Source organism: Palaemon carinicauda, chromosome 5 (genome assembly GCF_036898095.1).
Source record: "Palaemon carinicauda isolate YSFRI2023 chromosome 5, ASM3689809v2, whole genome shotgun sequence".
NCBI classification, from domain to species: Eukaryota; Metazoa; Arthropoda; class Malacostraca; order Decapoda; family Palaemonidae; genus Palaemon; species Palaemon carinicauda.
This window is the reverse complement of record NC_090729.1, coordinates 98,506,354-98,530,418: the sequence shown is the minus strand read 5'-3', so window position 1 is coordinate 98,530,418 and position 24,065 is coordinate 98,506,354. Positions and strand designations below refer to the sequence as shown.

Genomic DNA, 24,065 nt, shown 5'->3' with positions numbered 1-24,065 from the left:
CCGATGAATGTTTGTTTGTACTAAGGAACAATCTTATAAGATTTTTCTTTTATATTAAAATTATCCATAGTTTTAATTGCAGTGTTCAGTGCTTTATTATAAAATGAACGTGGCCGAATAAGACGAAAGGTTCATTAAGAACTAGTTTATTGATGATCAATAAATATATAGGTCAATCAACATTTATAAAATTTATAAAGTGTGGATGAAATACCTTTAAGCATAAAGGTAACAGTAATATCAGAAAAATATTGTTTCATCTGAAAAGGACACTTCATAACCAAATTGTTTAAAATTTTGTTAATATCTGTAATACTCTTCATTCAAACTAGTGTAACAAATGCCTGGCATATGTATATGCATTATGCTTGCATTACCTTTGTCTATGGATCAGTTCATAAGGACACCTTAGTGGCCTTTCACTAGTCTGTAGTACCAGTCCGGGACCACACACACCCTTGAATTAATCGTCCCAATTAATTTCACTGTTCCTCGCAGATCTAAGCAACAGGCTTAAGGACACTGCCTGCTGCCACCACAGACCTCTCAAGTTCCTCCACCTACTTCGCGTAATGTATAAAAAATACCCTGGATGACTTCCAGCCAGTGTATGAGCGAAGATGTTCAATATTCATATTAGTGAAGAAATTTAAGGAAGAAGCAATTTTCTTCGGATCATGATCTGCGGGTGTACTGTCTAGATCCGCTCTGCGAATAAAATAGGTGAGCTTCGCCCTTAGTTGCTTCAGAGATAAATTTGAACCTGAGGTTTCTCCCCTAAAGTCTGAAGTTCTACGAAGATAGACCTTTAGGCACTCTACTGGACATAGAGAGACATCTTCCTTCAGAGGGCAAATTCTCCAGGGACCTCACCTCTTAGTGGGTAGCTCGTTCTTGGCAAGAAACGTTGGGTCCGGAAAAAGATTCAGTTCTCCCCCTTCCAAGAACTGAATATGACCATCCTCTCTCAAAAGGGCCACTATTTCACTACCTCTGGCCCCCGAAGCAAGTGCAAACAGAAATATAACTTATTGGGTCAAATTCTTTAAAGCGCAATCATCCATGTTCATCCTCGAAGCAAAGTGGAGAACCTTATCTAGAGACCATGAAATGGATCTCGGAGGCGCTGATGGTCTGAGTCTAGCACAGGCCTTCAGGATTTTGTTAAAAGATTTCATTAGAAAAATCGACCTGGAAGGCATATAATATAGATCTTGTCAAGGCAGACTTGCAAGTTGATATTGTGTTGGCTGCTAAACCTTGTTCATGAAGGTGGATGAAGAACGATAAACAGAAGTCTGTCGAGATTTCTTTTGGATTCTTCGCCTTGACAAAGGACACCCACTTCTTCCATGACGACTCATATTGTCTTCTGGTAGATTTGGACTTATATTCCTCCAAAAAGTCTATACTGTCTCGTGATATCCCGAATCTTTTTCTCACCGCTAAGGAGAGAAAATCATGAGATGCAGGTTCTGGGTTTTCTGTGATGAAGCGAAGACAGTCGACTTCTGCACTAGCTGAGACAGAACTGGATCCGGCAGAGGCACAAACTTCAGTCGTAGTTCTAACGCCAGAGGGAACCAAACACTGTTCGGCCACTTGTGAGCCACTATTGCCGCTTTCCCTTTGAATGATCTCAGTTTGTCGAGGACCTTCAGTAGAAGGTTGGGCGGGGAGAACAGGTAAATCCTGGACCATCTGTTCCAGTCGAGGGACATAGCATCCACTGCTTCCGCTAGAGGATCCTTGTACGGGGCCACGTAACGATGTACCTTCTTGTTGTCCCTCGTCGCAAAGAGGTCTATCTGCAGTTCCGGGATCTGACTTGAGATGAAGGAGAACGATCCTGCGTCTAGGGTCCATTCTGACTCTACCGGTGTGAACCTGGATAGAGCGTCCGCCGTCACGTTGCAGAACCCTTGAAGGTGAACTGCTGACAAGTGCCATCTCTTCTTTTCCTCCAGACGTAAGATGGCTAACATCACTTGGTTGATTTGAGGTGATCTCGATCCTTGGCGATTCAGGCATCTCACTATCACCTCGCTGTCTAGGACCAATCTTATGTGTCGAGTGGCGAGGAGATAACTTCTTCAGTGTAAGAAGTACTGCCATGGCTTCTAAAAAGTTGATGTAAAATGTCTTGAATAGATTAGACCACGCTCCTTGAACATTCTTTTGATAAGAGTGACCTCTCCATCCTTCCTTTGAAGCATTTGTGTGGATGGTAATTGAAGGGGGAGGTGGTTGAAGAAGTATCGATTTCTTCAATTGCTTGGCTTTGGACCACGGCTTGAGAAGCGTTTGCAATCGAGTCGGTAATGGTCTCTTCAGATCTCTTCGAGCGTTTGATGCATTTCTTCAGACTCTTGTTGCAACCTCTAGCTGTGCTCTGAGCACTGGATCTGTTACCGAGGCAAGCTGTAGAGAGCCCAGCACTCTCTCCTGTTTGCGTCTTGATATCTGTTTGGATTCCAACGGTTTCTTGACAGATCCTGCTATCTCTTTCCTCTTCTTCAGAGGGATGGAAAGTTGATGTGACTGTAAATTCCAGTGGATTCCCAACCACTGAAACCTCTGGTCTGGAGACAGTCAAGACTTTTTGGTATTGATCTTGAATCCTAGATGTTCCAGGAACTGGATCACTTTCTTGGAAGCTTGCATGCATTCCATCCTGGATGCTCCCCACACCAGCCAATCGTCCAGGTAGGCCACTACTTGGACACCCTTTAGGCGTAACTGATGAACGGCTGCGTTCGCAAGCTTCGTGAAAATCCTTAGGGCTATGTTTAGCCCAAAGGGCATGGCTCTGAAGGCATAAAGTCTTCGTTGTAGCTTGAACCCTAGGTAGGAGGAGAGGTGACAATTGATTAGAACGTGCCAAAAAGCGTCTGACAAGTCTATCGAGACGGTGTAAGCCCTTTTGGGCGATAGGGTCCTTATGTGTTGAACTGTCAACTTCCTGAACTTGTGGTTCACTATGAACTTGTTGAGTGGAGACAAGTCTAGAATGACTCTGAGTTTGTCTGAGTCCTTCTTTGGAACACAAAACAGCCTTCCTTGGAACTTGGACTTTACTCTCCGAATTACTTTTTTCTCTAAGAGTTCTCGAACATACTCTTCCCGGACGGGGTAGAGTGTTGGAAGAATTGTGGGAACGGAGGTGGAGTGCTGTTCCAACTCCAACCCAGTCCATTCTTGATTAGGCTGTGAGCCCAGGGATCGAAGGTCCAACGATCCCGAAACAGAAATAGTCTCGCTCCTACCGAAAGCATCTCACTTTCGCTCTTGTTGTGGACCTGAGGCTTTGCCTCTTTGGCCGCATCCTCCCCTGAATCCCCTTCCTCTTGAAGGGCATGTAGAGGAAACTCTGGCTGCTCCTCTAGCTTTTGGACGAAAGGTCGTAGACTGCCTTTCGAACGCTGGGTTAAATGCAGGCGACTGTGTCGCTACTGCCTGAGGTACGAACTGGTACGTGGTTGGAGGTTGTGCCACCATCTGAGGCACTGCGGTTGCAGGAAGTTGCTGCTGTTGCTCTCTATAAGGCTTAGCCAGCTGAGAGGATAGCCTAGGCTTCTTCGTCCTTCTCGTATGTTGGGGACCCTCATCCGGGGAAGACTTTCTCTTAAGAGATAGGCCCCACTTCTGGAGAAGGCTCCTATTCTCCGTGGCGGCCTTATCCACTACCTCTTTGACCACTTTGCTAGGGAAGAGGTCCTTACCCCCAAATACTAGAAGAAATCAGTTTTCTTGGTTCGTGCCTCACCGCAGCCGAGGCGAACACGAACTACCTACAAGCTCTCCTAGCTTTAATAAAACTGTAGAGGTCCTTTGTCACTGTGGCCAGATGGGTTTTGGCCACTACCATGAACATTTCTTGGTTCTTAGGGTCGCTTGCCATCGTCTCCAGAGTTGTCTGTAATGACATCGATGCAGCAAGCCTTTCCCTGTCTCTTGCTCTCTACCCAAGAGAAATTCCGACAGCTTTGGAAGGTCCTCACCAAACTGACGTCCGGCAATATCTGCTTCCAACTTCCCAACTGAGAAGGTAAGGTGGACGTCCTTCCAGTCTTTTTGGTCCATAGGTAAGGTCAGGGACAAAGGCTTGCACTCTTCCAAAGAGGGACATGGTTTCCCTGCCTCAACCGCCTTTAAGGCTGCCTTATATCGCTTCTCCATAAAAGGAAAGGCTCTTGTTGGTGAAGCCACAAAGGAGGGGTGCTTCTTACTCAAAGCAGGTACCTTTGAGTTCGTGAAGCCCCTCTCTTTCATTGAGCTTGATAGTAAAGCCTGTGCTTTACTATGGTCAAAGACTATGACCTCTTTCGGCTCCGTCTCCTCCTTTGAGGCTGGCTCCATCCTAAGACGGACATAGCAGTCCGGGTAAGACTCCCTGTTGGGCCAAAATTCCACTTCTTCAAAGGGGACTGAACCCAACTTCTCCGACATGACAATCTTCCCAGTTGTCATTGGCATGTGATCACCATACCTCCAAGGGTTGGCATCCGAACACAATGGAAGATCCTTCACGTTGAGCCTCTTCTGGGGCCCACATGATGCTGCGAGTCTGCGCATCTCTAACTTCATCGCAGCTTCCTTCTCGTCGTTCTTCTATTGCATTTGCTGAATCATTTCAACAATCGAAGAAAGTCTTTCCCAGGTCACCTGGGATAGCAGACGATGTCAAGGGAACTGGTTCTGGGGCCAGAACCAATGAAACCGACACCTCGCCGATCTCCTCCTCCTCAGTTTCAGGAGCCTGGATCTGCTCCTCTTCCTGATCTTCCGACAGAAGATCTTTTTCAGTGTACTCCGACACTTCAGACATCCTATCGTCCAATTGGATGTCTTGTAGGGCATCCGAGACTTCGGAATCTACCGGAATCTGAACCGTTGGGATCTCCGCATGAGGCTGGGGAATAACCACATCCGCAGATGCTTTAAGGGTAGGCTCCACTTTCAAGGGGTGCCAATCGTAAAAAATATTTCCCAAAAATACACTAATCAAGACACGCTAATGAAATTTTCAGGCATTATTAGCACTATAATAAGGCATATCCTCTGTAAGTTTTATCATCCTACAGAGAAAATAAAGGATTTTATGAATAAAAATGTGAAAATCGGAAATGTTATTTAGTGACCGGTGAGAAACTACTGTCTTGAATTGAAATTCGGTCTGTAGGCATGTTTGTTTATCCACCTGGAACATGCACACAAAGTTTTATCAAAATCGAACAGTAAATAAGCACACAGCAAGAAAAAAAACGAGCAATAACCCAAGCCGATGATGGAGCGAACCTAGAAATAAATATCCACCAAAAATTAAAATCTCGATTTAAGGACAAAACCTTCTGTGTTTTTGTAGGTATCATGTCACTTGATAGCCTAAAACATCTAAATATTATATTACTTAAGGCATAAGAGCAGGACAAGCAAAGAAATACACCCCTCTCCCAATAAAAAAACCGAGAAAAAGCTATTTTTTTCTGATGCATAACCTAACCTAACCTTCCCAACCTAACCTAACCCCTACAAGGTGGAGCCTACCCTTAAGAAAAAGGTAGGCCCTCATCTTCTCGCTTGGAAGATAAGGTCCAGCAGTGTTCTTTTGAAAACTCCTCACCCAGGTTCGCAACTTTTCCCTAGCTGCATCCCTTGACTCCGCCGACTGAGGGGTGTCAAATGCCTCGGTGACCAGGTTAGAACAAACAGTACATACCTGAGGATCCCAATACCGGAGATCACCTTTGGAGACTGTGCAGGGTGCGTCCCTCCTGCACAACTCATGTCCGCAGAAGTTCTTACTGCGGACGTTGCAAAACATGCTCCCACACTTCGGATGGTCCTCTTGTAAAGAGAAGAGAATCCATGAGTATCAAGTGAAAACATATCACTAGATTAATCTTAATATTAGTATACATAGCTTATGACAGTAAAGCTAGAAAGGAAAGAAGGAAAGACATAAAGTACTTGTATTTCCCGTACAGCTAATTGCTGTAACCTCCCAAGATATTAAAACTAAGGTTAATTCTCATTCTAGAAAAACCTTCAGAATATTTTCCTACAAGGAAAGTTAGGTGCAACTCACACCAGAGTATAAAAGTTTTAATATAAGGGATATTAATTTTTAATAAAGAAAGAACTCACTTCCTTTATACTGTACGGTCTCATCAAAAGGCTGTACAAGACAACACAAAGTATGTTAGAAAAAACTTAGTGTTACAGTATACTCTATACTGTAGTTTTCTTAATGTAGTATATACTATACTGTACTGCAAAATCTGACTACTGTATATCATATAATGCTATGCCGGCCGGCACGTACCTGAATATAGTTCAAAGATATATCATCATTGAACTACAGGGCGGCAGATCGCTGGTTTCTGAGTGCTGGCCGGCAACTGAAAATGTCAGCACCCGGCTGCCAGCCACAATCGTAGTAGCCGGCAGATCTTATGGTGTGCTGTCGTTGCCGGCCGGCAGTGACAGGTGATACCTGTTCCGGCCAGCAGATAATTTAAGAACCAGAGAACTTCCACCCACCCGGCTGCCGGGTAAGAGGTACAATACACCAACAAGAGAGATAGCATGGATGTAAGGTTGTAGGCTGGCACTGCCTTACTGCCTTCCATCCAGAAAGAGTGAACATATGAAAAGGGAGAATGTAACATTCAGGCTTCCATCTATTCACAGCATGCCGGGCTCTACCAGCAGATATGGATGGTAGACCAAGAGAGGTCTGGAGTTCACTCTACAGAGAGTAGGCTTCTGCCGCCCAACAGAAGACTGAGCCTGTCCCACATCCTAACCTACACTAGGTACAGATGTAGAACGGTGGCCAAGAGTTTGGAATGGCTAGGCCATCACCAAAGGACAGAGGGGGGGAGGAAAAAGGGTCCAACAAACTTCGATCTAGTATGAGACTTACCCCAGTGGCCAAGAAAGCTCATCCTTGTCTAGGGTTGTCTAAGGAGGGAGGTTGGCAGCACTTGCCATCTCCCTTAATACAAGAATGAAGTTTTGTGTTATTTCGCTAGGCAATGGAAAATCTCATTCTCCAGCCTGAGAATAACAACACAGGACTAGTCTGCTAAACCACAGAAGAAGGAATCATCTCGTACAGAAACCTTCGGATGTGATCTAGGGAGGCTAAGCCTCCTATATCTGCACCTAACCTAGCAAAGGAATCTCATTCTCTAAGCCAGGAGGGCACACCCCAGACTGAATACTCTGATGTTCTGACCGAGCCCCAAAACCAGTTACTCTGGAAACAGGACCCAGACAGAACCACCATAGTATAGTTTTACCTGAATACTATCCAGATAAAACCACTAGGGTTAAGCCTAGGCTTAACACAGAGGGAAAAAAGGGGTTGATCTTAGATCTCCAGAGGAAAAAAGAACAACCGGGGAGGTGTACGAAAGTATACTAAAGCCCCATAGGCTACTAGCCTAGGCGCGGTGAGAATCGATTACCTAAATCACCGAAACTCTCTCGTATACGATCTTGGAAGAGAAATATTCAACAATATCTTACAAGTATAAATCATGCTTATAGCTTCAATACAATTTTTACACTCAGAAATCTATATATCATGCATGAAAGTACTAAAGCCACACGCCTAGGCTACTAAGCCTAGCGTAAGCCAGGATCGGTTACCTAAATCGCCGACACTGAAAATTACTAATGGCATCATATAAAGAATTTCTAGTAGGAAAGCTAAATAGCTAAATTTATTAAAGCAAAATGACCGAGGACGTCGCTCTGGCTAACTAAATGACTCATGCATAGCGAGAGACAGCATCCAGGACGCCTCCGGTAGGCACCAGCTCTTGTTTACGTTAATATCACTTTTGATTTAATTCCAAAACAACAAGAGCTTACATTTATACACAGTCAAGATAATACTCAACTTTCCAGAGGCAGAAGAGGCTGGAGAAAGCATCATAGCTGAATATAATCCAAAAATCAAGAGAGAAACACAGGGAAAACACCGAGTAATGGAGCTACGAGATAAGGAATAAAGATGGCGCCGTTGATGACGTCATGTACACACTCGAGACGAGATAGGAGAGGTACCTTAATAACGGCTCTCCTTTCGTTTTTTGTTTTATGTTTTCTTGCCACTTTCCCCCTCGAAGCATTAATGCTATTTGGGGTGAAGATAGCTATGTGGCGTGTCAAGAACACGTCCTCTGATATTATGTGATATCCCATTAACATTTATTTAGGGATATTCGCTCCAGGAGTTATAATTCTGGATACCTTAAGGTAAAATTCTCTGGGAGTATCACTGTAGTCAAATATACCCTAGGAAGCTACCTTAAAGGAACTTCCATCAGGAGGACATGGCCTGAGCCCAAAAATATATATATTATATATATATATATATATATATATATATATATATATATAATATATATATATATATATATATATGTAATATATATAAATATATATATATATATATATATATATATATATATATATATATATATATATATATAAATATTATATATATATGTAATATATATAAATATGTATATATATATATATATATATATATATATATATATATATATATATATATATATATATATATATATATATAAAAATATTATATATATATGTAATATATATATATATATATATATATATATATAATATATATATATATATATATTAGATATATATATATATATTATATGTATATATATATATATATATACAGGCAGTCCCCAACTTACGAACACAATAGGGACAGAGAGTCTGTTCGTAAGCTGGATTGTTCGTAAGTCGTTAGTGTTAAATTTTGGTCTAGGGTAGGCGTAACCTGACTCAGATGTCTACGATTTTCAGCCGTAGAGGTCAACAAATAGCCCCATTTCATATAAAATAGGTTATTACAAATATTTTACTTTATCATTTTACAGTAGTCTGTATAATACTGTAAAGTTCAGTACAGTAAGTTGTTTTATTATCCTGTACTGCACACTACATAATAGAAACTTGCACAAACAATCGGCCATACATATGCACTGCATTTCTGAATCAGCCGACCTAAAGTAAAATCGTAGTAAATATAGTGTACTGTGCATTTATTACAGTACTGTACATTAATTCCTTTTTAAATAAATGTACTGAAAGCTATTTTATTGTTCCATTACCCATTTTTTTTTGCTAGAAACTTACGTAAACAAGCGGCCATTTGCATTATGTACTGTACTGTACTGTACGTAATGTTTAACTTTTCACGCTGATCAAATCAGCTGACTTGTACCATACTGTATTTACTGTATGTAACAGTACTGTGCATTTAACTGCTTCGTGGTTGTTTTGGTAATATTAAATAAAATGCAGAAGGTTAGTTTACTGAATTGTTTTATTTTAATTTTGACCGACGGAATCATTCTTTGTAGAGTATACGTCACGTATCTTGTGACGTCATATATTTGGCGGAAGCGCGCTGACAAACTGAATGATTTCCTTTCATTATGTTGCCGAGTAATCTTATTACAGCATTCCCATAATCGAAACACCGAGTAACGATATCAAGTGTTTTAGTGGTCTATATCATTAGTTATGAGATTAGTACAACTTACCGTAAAGTTAAGAAAAAAAAAGTCTGATGTTATATTTCTTCTGGCGGAAAGCGAGAGGCAAATCAAGTGATTTTCTTCCGATCCGTTACTATTCCCATAATCGAAACATCGAATAAAGATATAAAGAATTTATTAATAATTTTCAAAGAAATATGAAGATTTAACTGCATTAAAAATCAAAATACGGGGAGAGAGAGAGAGAGAGAGAGAGAGAGAGAGAGAGAGAGAGAGAGAGAGAGAGAGAGAGAGAGAGAGAGAGAGAGAGAGAGGGGGGGGTTGCGTATTCCGTTTATAACTAATAAGGTCTATCAACGAACTGTATGGAAAATGTGATACCCTATAATATATTGGCGCTGTTGTAATATTCACTATGAAGATATTTCGAATATCAAGAAAATTATATAAATCAGTGTTATTCGTACTACAGTATATGTGCGCATAATCGTAATACTGCAGCGTCACCTCGAGATCAGCTGATCTCCCAACCAAAAGTAAATCAAAAGTAATTCTTGATTATTGAAATGCTCAAGAAATCAAAAAAAAAAAATATGAACGTGCTTTAATAAACCACAATTAAACACAATAATGTCTAATGAAATATGAAGGCTTAATATTGAACGAAAAATTGAATACTGTATGAAGCTTTAGAATTAACTACCCGTATGCGATTGACAGAGCGAGCACACACACACAGAAAGAGCTACAACGATTTCGCATGATACCTAATAATAAGAACTGTAGGGAAACTGATTTTCTGTAACATATTGGCGCTGAAGTAATGTTCATCTTGAAGATATTTCTAATATGTTAAGAAATAAAAAAAAAAAAATGCCAAAAGTCTGATGACTTAATTTTCTTCTGGCGGAAGGCGAGAGGCAAATCAAGTGGTTTTCTTCCGATCCGTTACTATTCCCATAATTGAAACATCCAATAAGGATATAAAGAATTTTTTAATAATTTTCAAAGAAATATGAAGATTTAACTGCATTAAAAATCAAAATACAGAGAGAGAGAGAGAGAGAGAGAGAGAGAGAGAGAGAGAGAGAGAGAGAGAGAGAGAGAGAGAGAGAGAGAGAGAGAATTTAAACTTGCGATGAAATCTACGGATGTTTACGAACATGTTTGGACTTCCGTCAATTTGTGTTCGTATCTCCGGATGTTCGCAACACGGATGTTCGTATCTTGGGGAGCGTCTGTATATAATATATATATATATATATATATATATATATATATATATATATATATATATATATATATATAAAATATATATACATATATATATATATATATATATATAAAATATATAATATATATATATATATATAAAATATATATATATAATATATGTATATATATATATATATACATATATAATATTGTATATAAATATATATATATATATATATATATATATATATATATATATATATATATATATATATATATATATATATATATATATACACACATATATAGAATGATCTATCTCAGAACCAGGTTCGGTCCAGGGTCGTTCAGGAGAAGTACGGGTTGAGGGACGACGTGCTGATGAACTGCGCGTAAGCTTACCTCTTCCTCTAGATGAGGAACTTCTAGACTTTGATCGTGAATGCAAGGTTTGCGATCGGGAGCGTCTAGCTCTCTATCGATAACGGCATGAACGTCGTGAGTGCCTGGCTCGCGAACATAAGCGTTGGCCTCGCAATCGTGAACGTCGTTCTCGCGAACGGCACCCTCACGAGCATGAACATTGCCCTCGTGAATGGGAGCTTCATCCTCGTGAACGAGAGCGTCACCCTCATGATATATATCGGCGGGATCTAGAATGCAAGCATCTTGACCTTGGTCTAGACGTAGAGATTTTACCTTGAGAAGAGGAACGCCTCTGAGGAGAGCATTGAGATTGTTGGTCTAGTCAGCATGAAGCTCTAGAGCAAGACCACCTTCTGGACGAAGAGCGTTGGGATCGCGATGACCTACGATCTTGATGATCTTCAGATTGTTGAAAACGACAATCAGGAGAAATGTGTCCCAAAGGACGAGAAGATGGAGAAACTCTTCCCCGCATAAAGCTAGTGGAAGGAGCGCTGGTCTCTTGAAGATCATCACCTACAGCCGAAGTATTCCAGTGGGGAGAAATAGAAGGCTGAAGGTTAACGGATGGCGAAGTCCCAGGATGGCGAGTAGGATCGTCGTCAGCAGGAGGCCATTTGAGGTGCAAACGTGAGCGATCGCCTCGTCCACGTGTGGAAGGTCCAGGAGAGGGCGACAGATGAACGTTGCAGACCTCCAAAGCATTAGATGTTGAGGGTTCTCTAGTAGGGTCCTTCCTGGCACTACGCTGAATGAGTCGAAAAAGCTCTTCCTTCGTAGGGGGTGCAGAAACCCCTAGAGATAGCCACACCTGCAACACATCTGCAAGGGAAAATGGCTCCCCGGCAGCTGGAGGTTAAGGTGGTCCTCTAGGGGAAGCAACTACCCTCCCAGTAACCCGGGGTTGCCAAGGAGTTAAGCGGTGTGCGCTCATGCTCGATTGCACCTCGGAAGAGCGTGAACGAGGAGCTTTAGAAAGGAGTTTGGGGGTGCGAGAGGAAGAACAACCCACTTTCCTTGCCCGAGAGAAAAATCGCACAGCCTTCTTCCGGCGTCGTCATTTCTCCCAATGGGAGCCAGGCCACTCCCTACACTCTACACAGGGCGATCCCTGCTCACACCGATGCCCTCTACACGAAGGACACAGAGTGCAGGTCGGTATCCAGCGATGGCATAAAGGTACCGAACGTAGCACCCTCGCGCCCAGGACAGGTCCGTGTGAAGGCGATCAGAAGAAGCAAGCACACCTGAAAAGAGAAAGAACGATTACAATGTCCAATGACAGACTTGGGAGAAGAGAGAGGAGACATCCGCTCTCTACCGAGCTAAAAGAAGAAGTGGCGTAGCTCACAGATGTGAGAGTATATACAGAGGCAGCTTGGTACCCCACAGCCAACCGGGGCCTACCCGCTTAAGCAGTTAGGCAGGGTTGCCACCTGTCACCTTTAGTCTAAAGGCTACCTTCCAGCTTTGCCGAAAGATAATCCACAAAAATAACATAAGGTTTATTAGTATGAAAACAAATACTGTATATCTTTACAATAAAAAAGTTTGTTAAAAAATATAATCAATTCAAATTCAAGCATTCATTTCAAATAAATAAAGATGGAATTCAACCTATTCATAATTAGCAATGAAAGAACAAAAGATGTCACATTAACTTACCTGACATCAAATCTTCAGGCACTTTGTCCTTGAGAAGCTCCATACTATCAATATCTGTTAAAAGCAAAAAAAATAAAAGATTACTTTCATCTGACACTTACATAAGCATTTTGAATGAGTTATTACCTAAGAGCTAATTTACCAAGTGTTGATTACAGACTTAACGAATCTAAAATGATATTTTCATAAAATAAATTTTTTAACATACTTACCCGCTGGTTATATAACAATAGCTTTATTCTTCTGTCCGGCAGAAATTCAAAACTCGTGGCAATCGCATAGATATGCCAGGTGTACACTAGCGCCACCACGGTAGCTAGGCCAAACTATTCCATCCAGCACCAGATTTTCCATGCCCATAGATCTCTAGAGGGGAGGAGGGTGGGATTATAAGTTATATAACCAGCGGGTAAGTATGTTCAAAAATCTATTTCATTATGAAAATATAATTTTTAAACATTTAAACATACCCGCTGATTATATAACAATAGCTGATTGACACCCTTGGTGAAGGGTCAGAGACAGCAATATTGTTGGAATTTCACTTAAGAGTTAAAAATAAAACTAGCTTAAGGGCTCGTACCTATTAAGGAAGCTGACTTCAATGATTCTCTGCCTCATTATGTCTGCTGTCCTTTGAGATCAAGCCCAGGGGGCTGAAGAACTCTAGGAGCTGTCAAACGGTGAATAACCTATATACTGACAGGACCTCAACTAATATCCTTGTTCTGGGCACTCTCAAGGAACAAAATGACCACCTGACTGAATCAAAGATTGCGGAAGACTGTCAATCAATCTTCACATACAACCATAAAATATATACAAGTTCCAAGAGAAGAAAAGAGTACTAGGGATTAGGGGAGAGTAGTGGAAGATCCTTCACCTACTACTGCATTCGCTGCACGAATGGACCCAAAGTGTAGCAGACCTCATAAAGAGTCTGGACACGTTTTAAATAATGTGAGGCGAATACAGATTTACTTCTCCAAAAAGTTGTATCCATTATGCTTTGCTGAGAATGATTTTGTTTAAAAGCTATAGCAGTTGCCACAGCTCTAATTTCATGAGTCTTAACTTTAAGCAGTTTAAGGTCCGCCTCACCACAGTGTGTGAGCTTCTCTAATCAAAAGTCTTATGAAATATGACAAGGCGTTTTTAGACATAGGTAAAGCAGACTTCTTGACAGCACACCAAAAAGCTTCTGAATTGCCTCTTAAACCTTTAGTCTTGTCTAGATAGAACTTCAGTACTCTAACAGGACACAGATCCTTCACCAGTTCTTCGCCCACCAGATCAGAGAGGTTAGCAATTTCGAAAGATTTTGGTCATGGGTGAGGACGTTCGTTTTTGGCCAGAAATTCAAGCTGCAGGGAGCATATAGCTTTCTCGTTTCTGAAGCCAATGTTCTTGCTAAAAGCGTGAACTTCACTGACTCTCTTAGCTGTTGCTAAGCTTACTAAGAATAAAGTCTTTAAAGTCAGATCTTTAAAAAAAGCAGAGTGCAAAGGTTCGAATCTGTCACTCATCAGAAATTTCAAAACCACGTCTAAATTCCAGGCTGGTGATTCCTGTTGATGCTTCTTAGAGGTTTCAAAGGATCTGAGAAGATCCTGAAGGTCCCTGTTATTAGAGAGGTCTAAATCCCTATGCCTGAAGACAGTTGCCAGCATACTCCTGTACTCCTTGATGGTTGAGGAGGAGAAATTGTACTTTCTTTTAAGCTCTAAAAAGAAATCGGCAATTTGAGCTACAGAGGTACTGGATGAAGAAACTGAGTTAGTTCTACACCATGCTCTAAAAAACCTCCCACTTGGAATGATAAACCCTGATGGTAGAAGTCCTTTTTGCTCTAGCAATAGCCTTGGCTGCCTCCTTCGAAAATCCTCTAGATCTTGCGAGTTTTTCGATAGTCTGAAGGTCATCAGACGTAGAGCTTGGAGGTTTAGATGGTTTCTTGCCAAGTGAGGTTGTTTGAAAAGTTCTATTCTCAATGGCAGGCTTCTTGGAATGTCCACCATCCATTCCAGAACCTCTGTGAACCAACCTCTTGACGGCCAGAAGAGAGCTACTAAAGTCAACTTGGTTCCCTCGTGAGACACGAACTTTTGTAACATCTCATAAAGCACTTTGAATGGTGGGAACGTGTACAAGACCATGTCACGAGATGCTTGACGCTCGGGGTCACATTGTCCTTGATGATTAATGTAGTGTCTCGATAGTCGCTCTATGTCAGGTCTTACAGGACGTCCGGTTCCGCTGGAAGCTCGACGTCCTGTTAGGTGGACGTACGACGTCATGTCTGTTTGTTGGACTCCTTGCTAGGGAGTTGTAAAGGCATTCGTCATCAAGAAAATCTCGACTAATAGGCTCACGATACTTAGTGTCCAGGTGTGAGGTTACTTGACACTCAAGATCCAGGTCTGCTACTCTCTTGTTGTACGCAGGCCGACAAACTAGCATGAGCGAAGAGAGCTTCTGTTGCAAATCTAGTAGTGTAATAAAAATAGGGTCAAACTGTTGTGGTACCGAAGACGTCACGTCTACCACAAGCTCTCTTTCTACACCATTTAAAAACACGCAGAGCGTCCAGAAGACGATAACCAGTTTGATGGTGGAGAAGGAGCATGAACTGAAGCCATGCTAGGCTCAGACAACTGTCCTGCAACTGAGAGTTGGACGTTATTTGACAGTTGCTGATATCCTAAAAGGATGTTTGGTAGGAGTTTTCTTCGGTAGAAAGAAAAAATGCTCAGAACTGTTCGAAAGACTACAACCAGAAGCTTGCGGTGTCAAGATAGGACGCTGATTGACCTATCCATCTTCCTCTATAGAGGTCTGGAAGTTGATGCCAGCCTCGTCTGGGTGCTGAGTCATCTGAAGACTACGAAAAAACTTTCACCTCACCTTTCCAATGATGAAGGTGAGAGACCTGTGAGGCGTCAAAAGTTATGGTCGAGTAGGCGACTGCTCGTGAGCTAAAGCCTCTCGTTTCTTTTATCGTTCAATATTTCTTCTCTCCAGGAAAAGGGAGCTGGAAGAAGTTTCAAATCGACATTCCTTGGAAGAGGTCTGAGGATAAGAAGCAACGATATGTCCTCACAGACGCACCCTCTATTTGAGGGGTGGTGCTTAGACCGAACCAACGAACTCAAAACTGGACAACTTCCTCCTATATATAAACCTTCCGGTAGCTTGAAGTTCAGATGGATGGGGAAGTAGAAGTAAGCATCCTGGAGATCTAAAGAAATCATCCAGTGGACCTTCTTTACTGCTGCAAGCATAGTCCTCTGAGTCTCCATAGAGAACTTTGTCCTCTGGACGTAGCTCAAACAGTATGTGACTGACGAAGGACATCACGGTTTGTTTGACGTTCGACGTAACGAACTTGTTGCTCGATGTCACATTCAGCTTGGCGAGCAACGTCACGTTCAGCTTGACACCCAATGCCACGCTTAGCTGCCGAGCAATCTTCACCGCGCTTCGAAGGTTGACGCTCGACGACACGCTTGGCCGCTTGATGTCTGGTATCAAGAGAAGCAGACACTCAATGGGATATAGAAGCCTTATCACTCTGTTCAACATTTAGCTTGCTGGTACGCCGTCTGTGCGACAACGCGTCCTGATAAGAATCATGACGAATCTGCAGTTAGGTTTTTTATGCGGCATTGAGGACGCGCTATTGCACTGCCCTATCAGTACTGCCTTTTAAACGTTGTTACTTTTCGTAGAATGATTTATTGTTAATTATTCTCATAATTTATTTATTTCCTTTCCTCACTGAGCTATCTTTCCCTATTGGAGCCCTTGGGCTTATAGCATCTTGCTTTTTCAACTAGTGTTGTAGCTTGGCTAGTAATAATAATAAAAATAATAGAGACTCCTTCGACGTCTTCCAAGAATTAGTTCAAGCAAGCCTTGGTCTGAGAAAATACTATCTTTCTAGTTAATATTTATTTCTTAACATAGCGCCTGGCATAACAATGTTCCAACGCTAGACGCTCATGGTCATGTAGACATCAAGTCCTACTGTTGGAAGCCAGACGCCAAGCAACTGCTTGGCGTTCAGCGTCACGTGACTCTCGGAACAATACTATTCACGATTCAGACACTCGCGATCTAGACGCTTAGAGCTATGCTTGACACGCGATGTCATGTTCAATTACTTGATGCTCGACGACACGCAACTGCTTGCCGTTCGGAGTCATTATTAACAGCTTGACACTCGACGTCAAGTTCAACTGCGTGAAGCTTGAAGCCATGCAAGCTCTTGACGCTCGGCACCACGTGACTTCAGAACAATAACGGTCGCAATTCAGACGCTCGGAACTATGCCGATCGCCTCTAGAACGGTCGATCATCGAAAAGAGAAACCAAGAAGTTGCACTAAGTTACAAACATCGTGTCAAACTCTTACAGCAGCGTTAGTAGCTAGCCTTGCTGAACGCTCGATGACCAACGCTCTGTTGTTGTCACGCTTAGCGTCATGCTCAGCCAGCTGGCGATCGCCATCATGCTCCGCTGCTTAGAGCGCGCCATCAAGCTCAGCCGCCTGGTGCGCGCCATCACGTTCAGCTGCCTGCCGCTTGTCGCGCGCCTGGAAGGAAGACGTTTGCGCTTGGCCGCTTAATGTTAGTAAACACTTTTACCTCGCCTTACCTACGGTGAGGGCGAGCGTTCTGGGAATCGTCAACAGGAATGCTGGAGGGAACTTCTGTTCAGGTCTTACAAGATGCTCGGTACCAGACTAATGCCTCTCGCTTCCTTTCGCCAATCGATTTTACTTCTCCCATGGGTCCGGAAGCTTGAAAGAGGTCTAAGGCTAGGAAAACGACAGGTCCGAACAGAAGCACCCTCCACTGTATTGAATAAAATTCCCTGCACTAATTTAGCACTAAAAATTTGCATTTTTAAACTCTTTGGCATAAAACCAAAATAGACACGCCCGTAGAGGGAGATCTTACTATTCTGTCAAAGGCTTGAATGAGAATGCAATAGTCATTGAATCCTATATAAAATGTAACAAAATCTTTTATATAAAATATTGAAATATTAAATGAATAGATATAGGAATAAAAAATATATCTATATATTTAAACCAACCCTTATTACTTAAGGGGTTCCAATAAAAGACGAATAGTCACATTTAACAATTGGAACATTTACAAATACTATACGCAAAAATTTAGTACAGGTATTCCCAAAACCGAATAAGTAAACAACGATACAAAGAATCGTGAGACTATATCGATTGTCACGAATACTACGTCGTATAAAAATTAACTGAACGCTAATTTTGTTTAATCTTTGTAAACAGATTAGCTAAAGAAAATACTAAAAGGACCAATATCATTGTAAAATAACAATTCCTTTTATCTAATACAACTTAAAAACTTTAATTTTAAAGAAAAATGTACTTTTCATAAATATCGATATAGAGTACTGTACAGTAATACTGTAATGATAGACTGATGACTGCATAGCATAAATAAACTGAACGCTAGATAATCTTTAAAAACAGATCGAAAATTATCCAAAGAAAGCATACCAAAAGGACTAAAATTTTCTTAAAATAACATAATCCTTTTATCTTATATAACTGAATACTTTGTAAGATAGTATTAACTTATCATTCTTTGTAGAAAAAGAAAGAAAATACAAGTCATACTCAAGTTTACGTCATATGACTGTGACATCATCGATGAGGCGGGGTGTTTACCTATCGCCATAATGATTTCGTTACAGTGAACCCTCGCTACTTCGCGGTTCGACCATCGCGGATTCACCACTTCGCGGATTTTTTTCATAACCCATGTATATACATATATCGCGGATTTTCCAGAAATATCGAAAATACCGCGATGTGACCGATGGTGCGAGATTGGAGAAAGTAAGGAAAATTGAATCGTGATTGATTTTCAATATAAATGAAACTTTGAGGAGCAACAAAGATATCATTTGTTAGAGAGATAGATAGAGGTAAGGAATGGGAGGTAGTGAAAAGTAGCCCAGAGAGAGAGAGAGAGGTAGAGAGAGAGAGAGGTAGAGAGAGAGAGATAGAGGGGGGGGGTTTAAATGTAATAAACAAAAAAATTTGATAGGTTATAACACATTGGTGCTTATGTAATATCAACTGTATACTGTAGACGGTTTGAATAAGTTAAGAAATGGTATAAATGATACTTTGTTAGTGTATTCGTACACACTCAAGAGCGGCAGCTAGATGACAGCTGATCTAATCACAGCCAAAAGTAAAAAAAAAAAGAAGGCAACAATACTCGATTTTTAAAACAAACCCGAAATTTAAAAACAAAAGTACATGCTTTCTTAAAGTGCAATTAACTATTTAAAGATTTTTAAAACAAACCCGAAATTTAAAAACAAAAGTACATGCTTTCTTAAAGTGCAATTAACTATTTAAAGAGTGGCAATTTTCTAGAATAAAATGATATTTCCCAAAAAATAGTGGTTTGCTGATGAAATCGGATGCCGTATTTTTAGCTATGATTGAAATGGATGTAGACTCGGTCTAATTATTTCGTTTCGTATTTAATTGACACTAAGAAAACTAATTTTAGTTTCTTCATCTAAATGTAAGTATTGTATAACACGAGAGAGAGAGAGAGAGAGAGAGAGAGAGAGAGAGAGAGAGAGAGAGAGAGAGAGAGAGAATCAGCTGTTGTACTCAAATGGCGTGTTTTTGTTTCGTGAGAATTTCATCGCCACGACTTTAACAACAACATACTGTACTGAACTTTACAGTATTATACAGACTACTGTAATATGATAAAGTAAAATATTTGTAATCTATTTTATATGAAATGGGGCTATTTTTTTTTTGTTTAAAATTTACATATACGTATGTAAAACAACTCTCTCTCTCTCTCTCTCTCTCTCTCTCTCTCTCTCTCTCGTAGATTGTTTTCCTGCTTTGCTACGTATGTATGATTTTATATAGATACAGTAAATAATATTTGTTATAACATATTTTATTAAAGCTTTTACTGTAATATCATTATTTATCACTTTCATCATGCGCGTTAAATTCCTTAGTTTGTTTACTGAGCGTACTTTATGACGACGTCGTTTCAGGCGGCGTCATAAAGAAAAACATTTCATTTGGAAGTCCTACTAACCATCGAAGTACCTCGGTGAACCATTCTCTCGCGGGCCAGAGGGGAGCAACTAACGTCAACCTTGTCCCTTCGTGAGAGGCGAATTTCTGCAGTACCTTGTTGACAATCTTGAATGGTGGGAATGCGTAAAGATCCAGATGTGACCAATCTAGGAGGAAGGCATCTATATGTATTGCTGCTGGGTCCGGGACTGGAGAGCAATAGATTGGAAGCCTCTTGGTCAGCGAGGTTGCAAAGAGATCTATGGTGGGTTAACCCCAAGTCGCCCAAAGTCTCTTGCACACATCCTTGTGGAGGGTCCATTCGGTTGGAATTACTTGACCTTTCCGACTGAGACAATCTGCTAGGACGTTCAAGTCGCCCTGGATGAACCTCGTTACTAGGGAGATGCCTCGATCTTTAGACCAGATGAGCAGGTCCCTTGCGATCTCGTACAACGTCAGTGAGTGGGTACCACCCTGTTTGGAAATGTACGCCAAGGCCGTGGTGTTGTCCGAGTTTACTTCCACCACTTTGCCTCGAAGGAGATTCTCGAAGCTTATCAAGGCCAGATGAACCGCCAAAAGCTCCTTGCTGTTGATATGCATGCTCCTCTGACTCGAGTTCCACAGACCTGAGCATTCCCGACCGTCCAGCGTCGCGCCCCAGCCCAAGTCCGATGCGTCCGAGAAGAGAACGTGGTTGGGTATCTGAACTGCCAGGGGAAGACCCTCTCGTAGGCTGATATTGTCCTTCCACCAAGTCAGACAAGACTTTATCTTTTCGGAAATCGGGATCGAGACCGCCTCTAGCGTCTTGTCCTTTTTCCAGTGAAAAGCCAGATGGAATTGAAGAGGACGGAGGTGTAGCCTTCCTAGCGATACAAATTGCTCCAGGGATGACAGCGTCCCTACCAGACTCATCCACAGCCTGACTGAGCAGCGTTCTTTCTTCAGCATCTTCTGGATGGAGAGCAGGGCTTGATCTATTCTGGGGGCCGACGGAAAAGCCCGAAAAACTTGACTGTGAATCTCCATCCCTAAATACAGAATAGTTTGGGATGGGACCAGCTGTGACTTTTCCAAATTGACTAGGAGTCCCAATTCCTTGGTCAGATCTAGAGTCCAATTGAGATCCTTCAGACAGCGACGACTGGAAGAGGCTCTGAGAAGCCAGTCATCCAAATAAAGGGAGGCTCGGATGTCCGATAAGTGGAGGAATTTTGCCACATTCCTCATAAGCCTCGTAAACACGAGAGGAGCTGTGCTTAGGCCAAAGCACAGGGCCCGAAACTGGTACACCACATCTTCGAAGACGAATCTCAGAAAGGGTTGGGAGTCTGAGTGAATGGGGATGTGGAAGTAGGCGTCCCTTAGGTCTAGAGAGACCATCCAGTCTTCCTTTCTGACCGCTGCTAGGACTGACTTTGTGGTCTCCATGGTAAACTTCGTCTCTGTGACAAAGACATTCAGAGCACTGACGTCTAGCACCGGTCTTCAACCTCCTATCTTCTTTGATACTAGGAAGAGACGGTTGTAAAACTCCGGTGATTGAAGGTCCGAGACTTTGACCACCGCTCCCTTCTCTAGCAAAAGAGACACTTCCAGTTTCAGGGCTTGTCTCTTTTCTTCCTCTCTGTACCTGGGAGAGAGATCGATGGGGGACGTCGCTAGAGGGGGTTTGCGTACAAAAGGGATTTTGTACCCCTCTCTGAGCAACCTCACAGATTGTTGATCTGCGCCTCTCTTCTCCCAGGCTTGCCAGAAGTTCTTGAGTCTGGCACCTACTGCTGTCTGAAGTTGCGGGCAGTCAGACTCTGCCCTTAGAGGACTTGGACCCTTTTCTCTTCCCTCTCTTCCCTTCGGCACGAGCACCTCCCCTGCTGGAGGCTCTGCCACGAAAGGGCGGGATAAACCGAGACGCTGGAGTGTCTATCCTAGGTCTAGCAGACAATGCCGGCAAAGGGGGAGCTTTGCGAGCCGAGGACGCAACTAGATCGAGGGTGTCCTTCTGCACTAAAGACAAGGCAATTTCCTTAACCAAGACTTCAGGAAACAGGCACTTGGACAAGGGCGCAAAGAGTAGCTCAGATCTTTGGCATGGCGTCACTCCAGCAGACAGGAAAGAACATAGAGACTCTCGTTTCTTCAGGACTCCGGACGTGAATGAAGCGGCAAGTTCGTTGGACCCATCACGGACGGCCTTGTCCATGCAGGACATAATGAGTAAGGAAATATCCTTATCAGCAGAAGAGATTTTCCTACTCAGGGCTCCTAAACACCAGTCTAGGAAGTTAAAGACTTCGAACGCCCTAAATATACCTTTAAGAAGGTGGTCCAGGCCCGAGGGTGACCAACAAATCTTCGAGCGTCTCATGGCAAGGCGGCGGGGAGAGTCTACAAGACTTGAGAAGTCGCCCTGGGCAGAGGCAGGAACTCCCAAGCCGAGAACTTCTCCCGTGGCATACCAGACGCTCGATCTAGACGAGAGTTTAGATGGGGAGAAGGCAAATGCTGTCTTCCCTAAACTCCTCTTGGTCTCTAACCAATCGCCTAACAGCCGTAAAGCTCTCTTGGATGAGCGAGAGAGAACGAGTTTAGTAAAGGCAGGCATGGTAGTAGGAACGCCTAAGACAAACTCTGACGGCGGCGAACGAGGAGCCACCGAAACAAAGTGGTCAGGGAACAACTCCTTAAACACAGCCATGACTTTTCTAAAGTCCAAGGATGGTTGGACTGCTTTAGGCTCATCAAGTTCTGAAGGTTGATCCTCAGGATGTGGTTCAGCAACGTCCTCATCTGACAGTTCCTCATCCGTTAACTGATGAGAAAACGGCAAAGGTGTGGGCAACGTTTGACTCGCCGAGTCCGGTTGCACTGGTGCATACGTGACGGAGCCGGACGCAGCGTCATGGAACTGCTGAACAGTCTGGGAACTGTCAACAATCACAGGTGCGCGAGGACGCACAGCGTCCACCCGAGACTGTTTAGACCGTCTGGGTTGTGCAGTCAACACCATACCGGGTTGCGGAGGTTGACGCACCGCGTCAAAACAAGTCACCTCTGATGGTTGATGAACGTCCTGAACGTCACCAACCACATCCGTGCGTTGCCTAACGTCAACGTGCGGCTGGAAATCCACACTGGGTCGCATCGGTGGAGGTACAACCCCAACTGGTTGACGCGAGAAAGCTACCTCAACGTCAACAGGACGCACAACAGACCGCTTGGATGGTTGTTGGCCAGTAGGTTCAGCGGCAACCTTCTCCGCATTGTAGTCCTCCATCAAGGACGCAAGCTTGGACTGCATGTCTTGCAGTAATACCCATTTAGGGTCTACGGAAGCAGGTGCGGTAACAGACGGGGTGAGCGACTGAGACGGCACAACTTTGCCTCTCTTGGGCGGCGAGCAGTCATCAGATGACGGCAACGGGTCCGAACTGTCCCAGTGGCTACAACCGGGATGTTGGACTTGTCCTGAAGGGACCGACTTACGCTTTAAAGGTCTGGAGACCTTGGTCCAAGGTTTCTTACGAGAAACACCTTCGGACGACGAGGTAAAAATGGGCTCTCTCGTCTTACGTTGGTAGGGGCGATCTTGGAGAGATACGCCTGATACCATAGAGGGAACGTCTGTTCGCTGATCAAGGCCTCTCGAACCCATGAGTCGTACGACATTGCTTCTCCCCTGGGCTTGGGAGCTTGCAAGAGGTCCCGGACTAGGAGGACGACAGGCACGAACAGACGAACCCTCGAGCGCAACACTGTTCACAACACTTTGCGTAACACTAGGCACTTTGACACTATCCTTCGTGGCACTTTGGCACTTTAGTTCCTTAACATCCGCCATGAGTTGATTTCGGTCACTTGCTAAAGACTCAACTCTCTCCCCCAAGGCATGAATAGCACGCATCATGTCTGCCATCGACGGTTCCTGAGTGCTAGGAGGGGGGTTAGGAATAACCACTACAGGGGAAGGATTAGGTTCAGGGGCATGTGGAGAGGAAAAATCAACCGACCTAGAAGAACTTCTCCTTACCCTATCTCTCTCTAGTCTGCGTGTATATTTCTCAAATTCGATAAAATCGAAT

General features: G+C 42.8%; 1 protein-coding gene across 2 annotated transcripts in view; it reads right to left on the bottom strand.

The window, feature by feature from the left end:
- LOC137641377 (nucleolar transcription factor 1-A-like) overlaps nt 1–24,065 on the bottom strand; it is a 690,267-nt gene that overhangs the window by 264,827 nt on the left and 401,375 nt on the right. For both annotated transcript variants that reach the window (XM_068373882.1, XM_068373881.1), the window contains exon 2: nt 12,864–12,917. In XM_068373882.1, coding sequence (XP_068229983.1) covers nt 12,864–12,906 — 43 coding nt within the window. In that variant the 5' untranslated portion in view covers nt 12,907–12,917. The remainder of the gene's footprint in view (nt 1–12,863; nt 12,918–24,065) is intronic.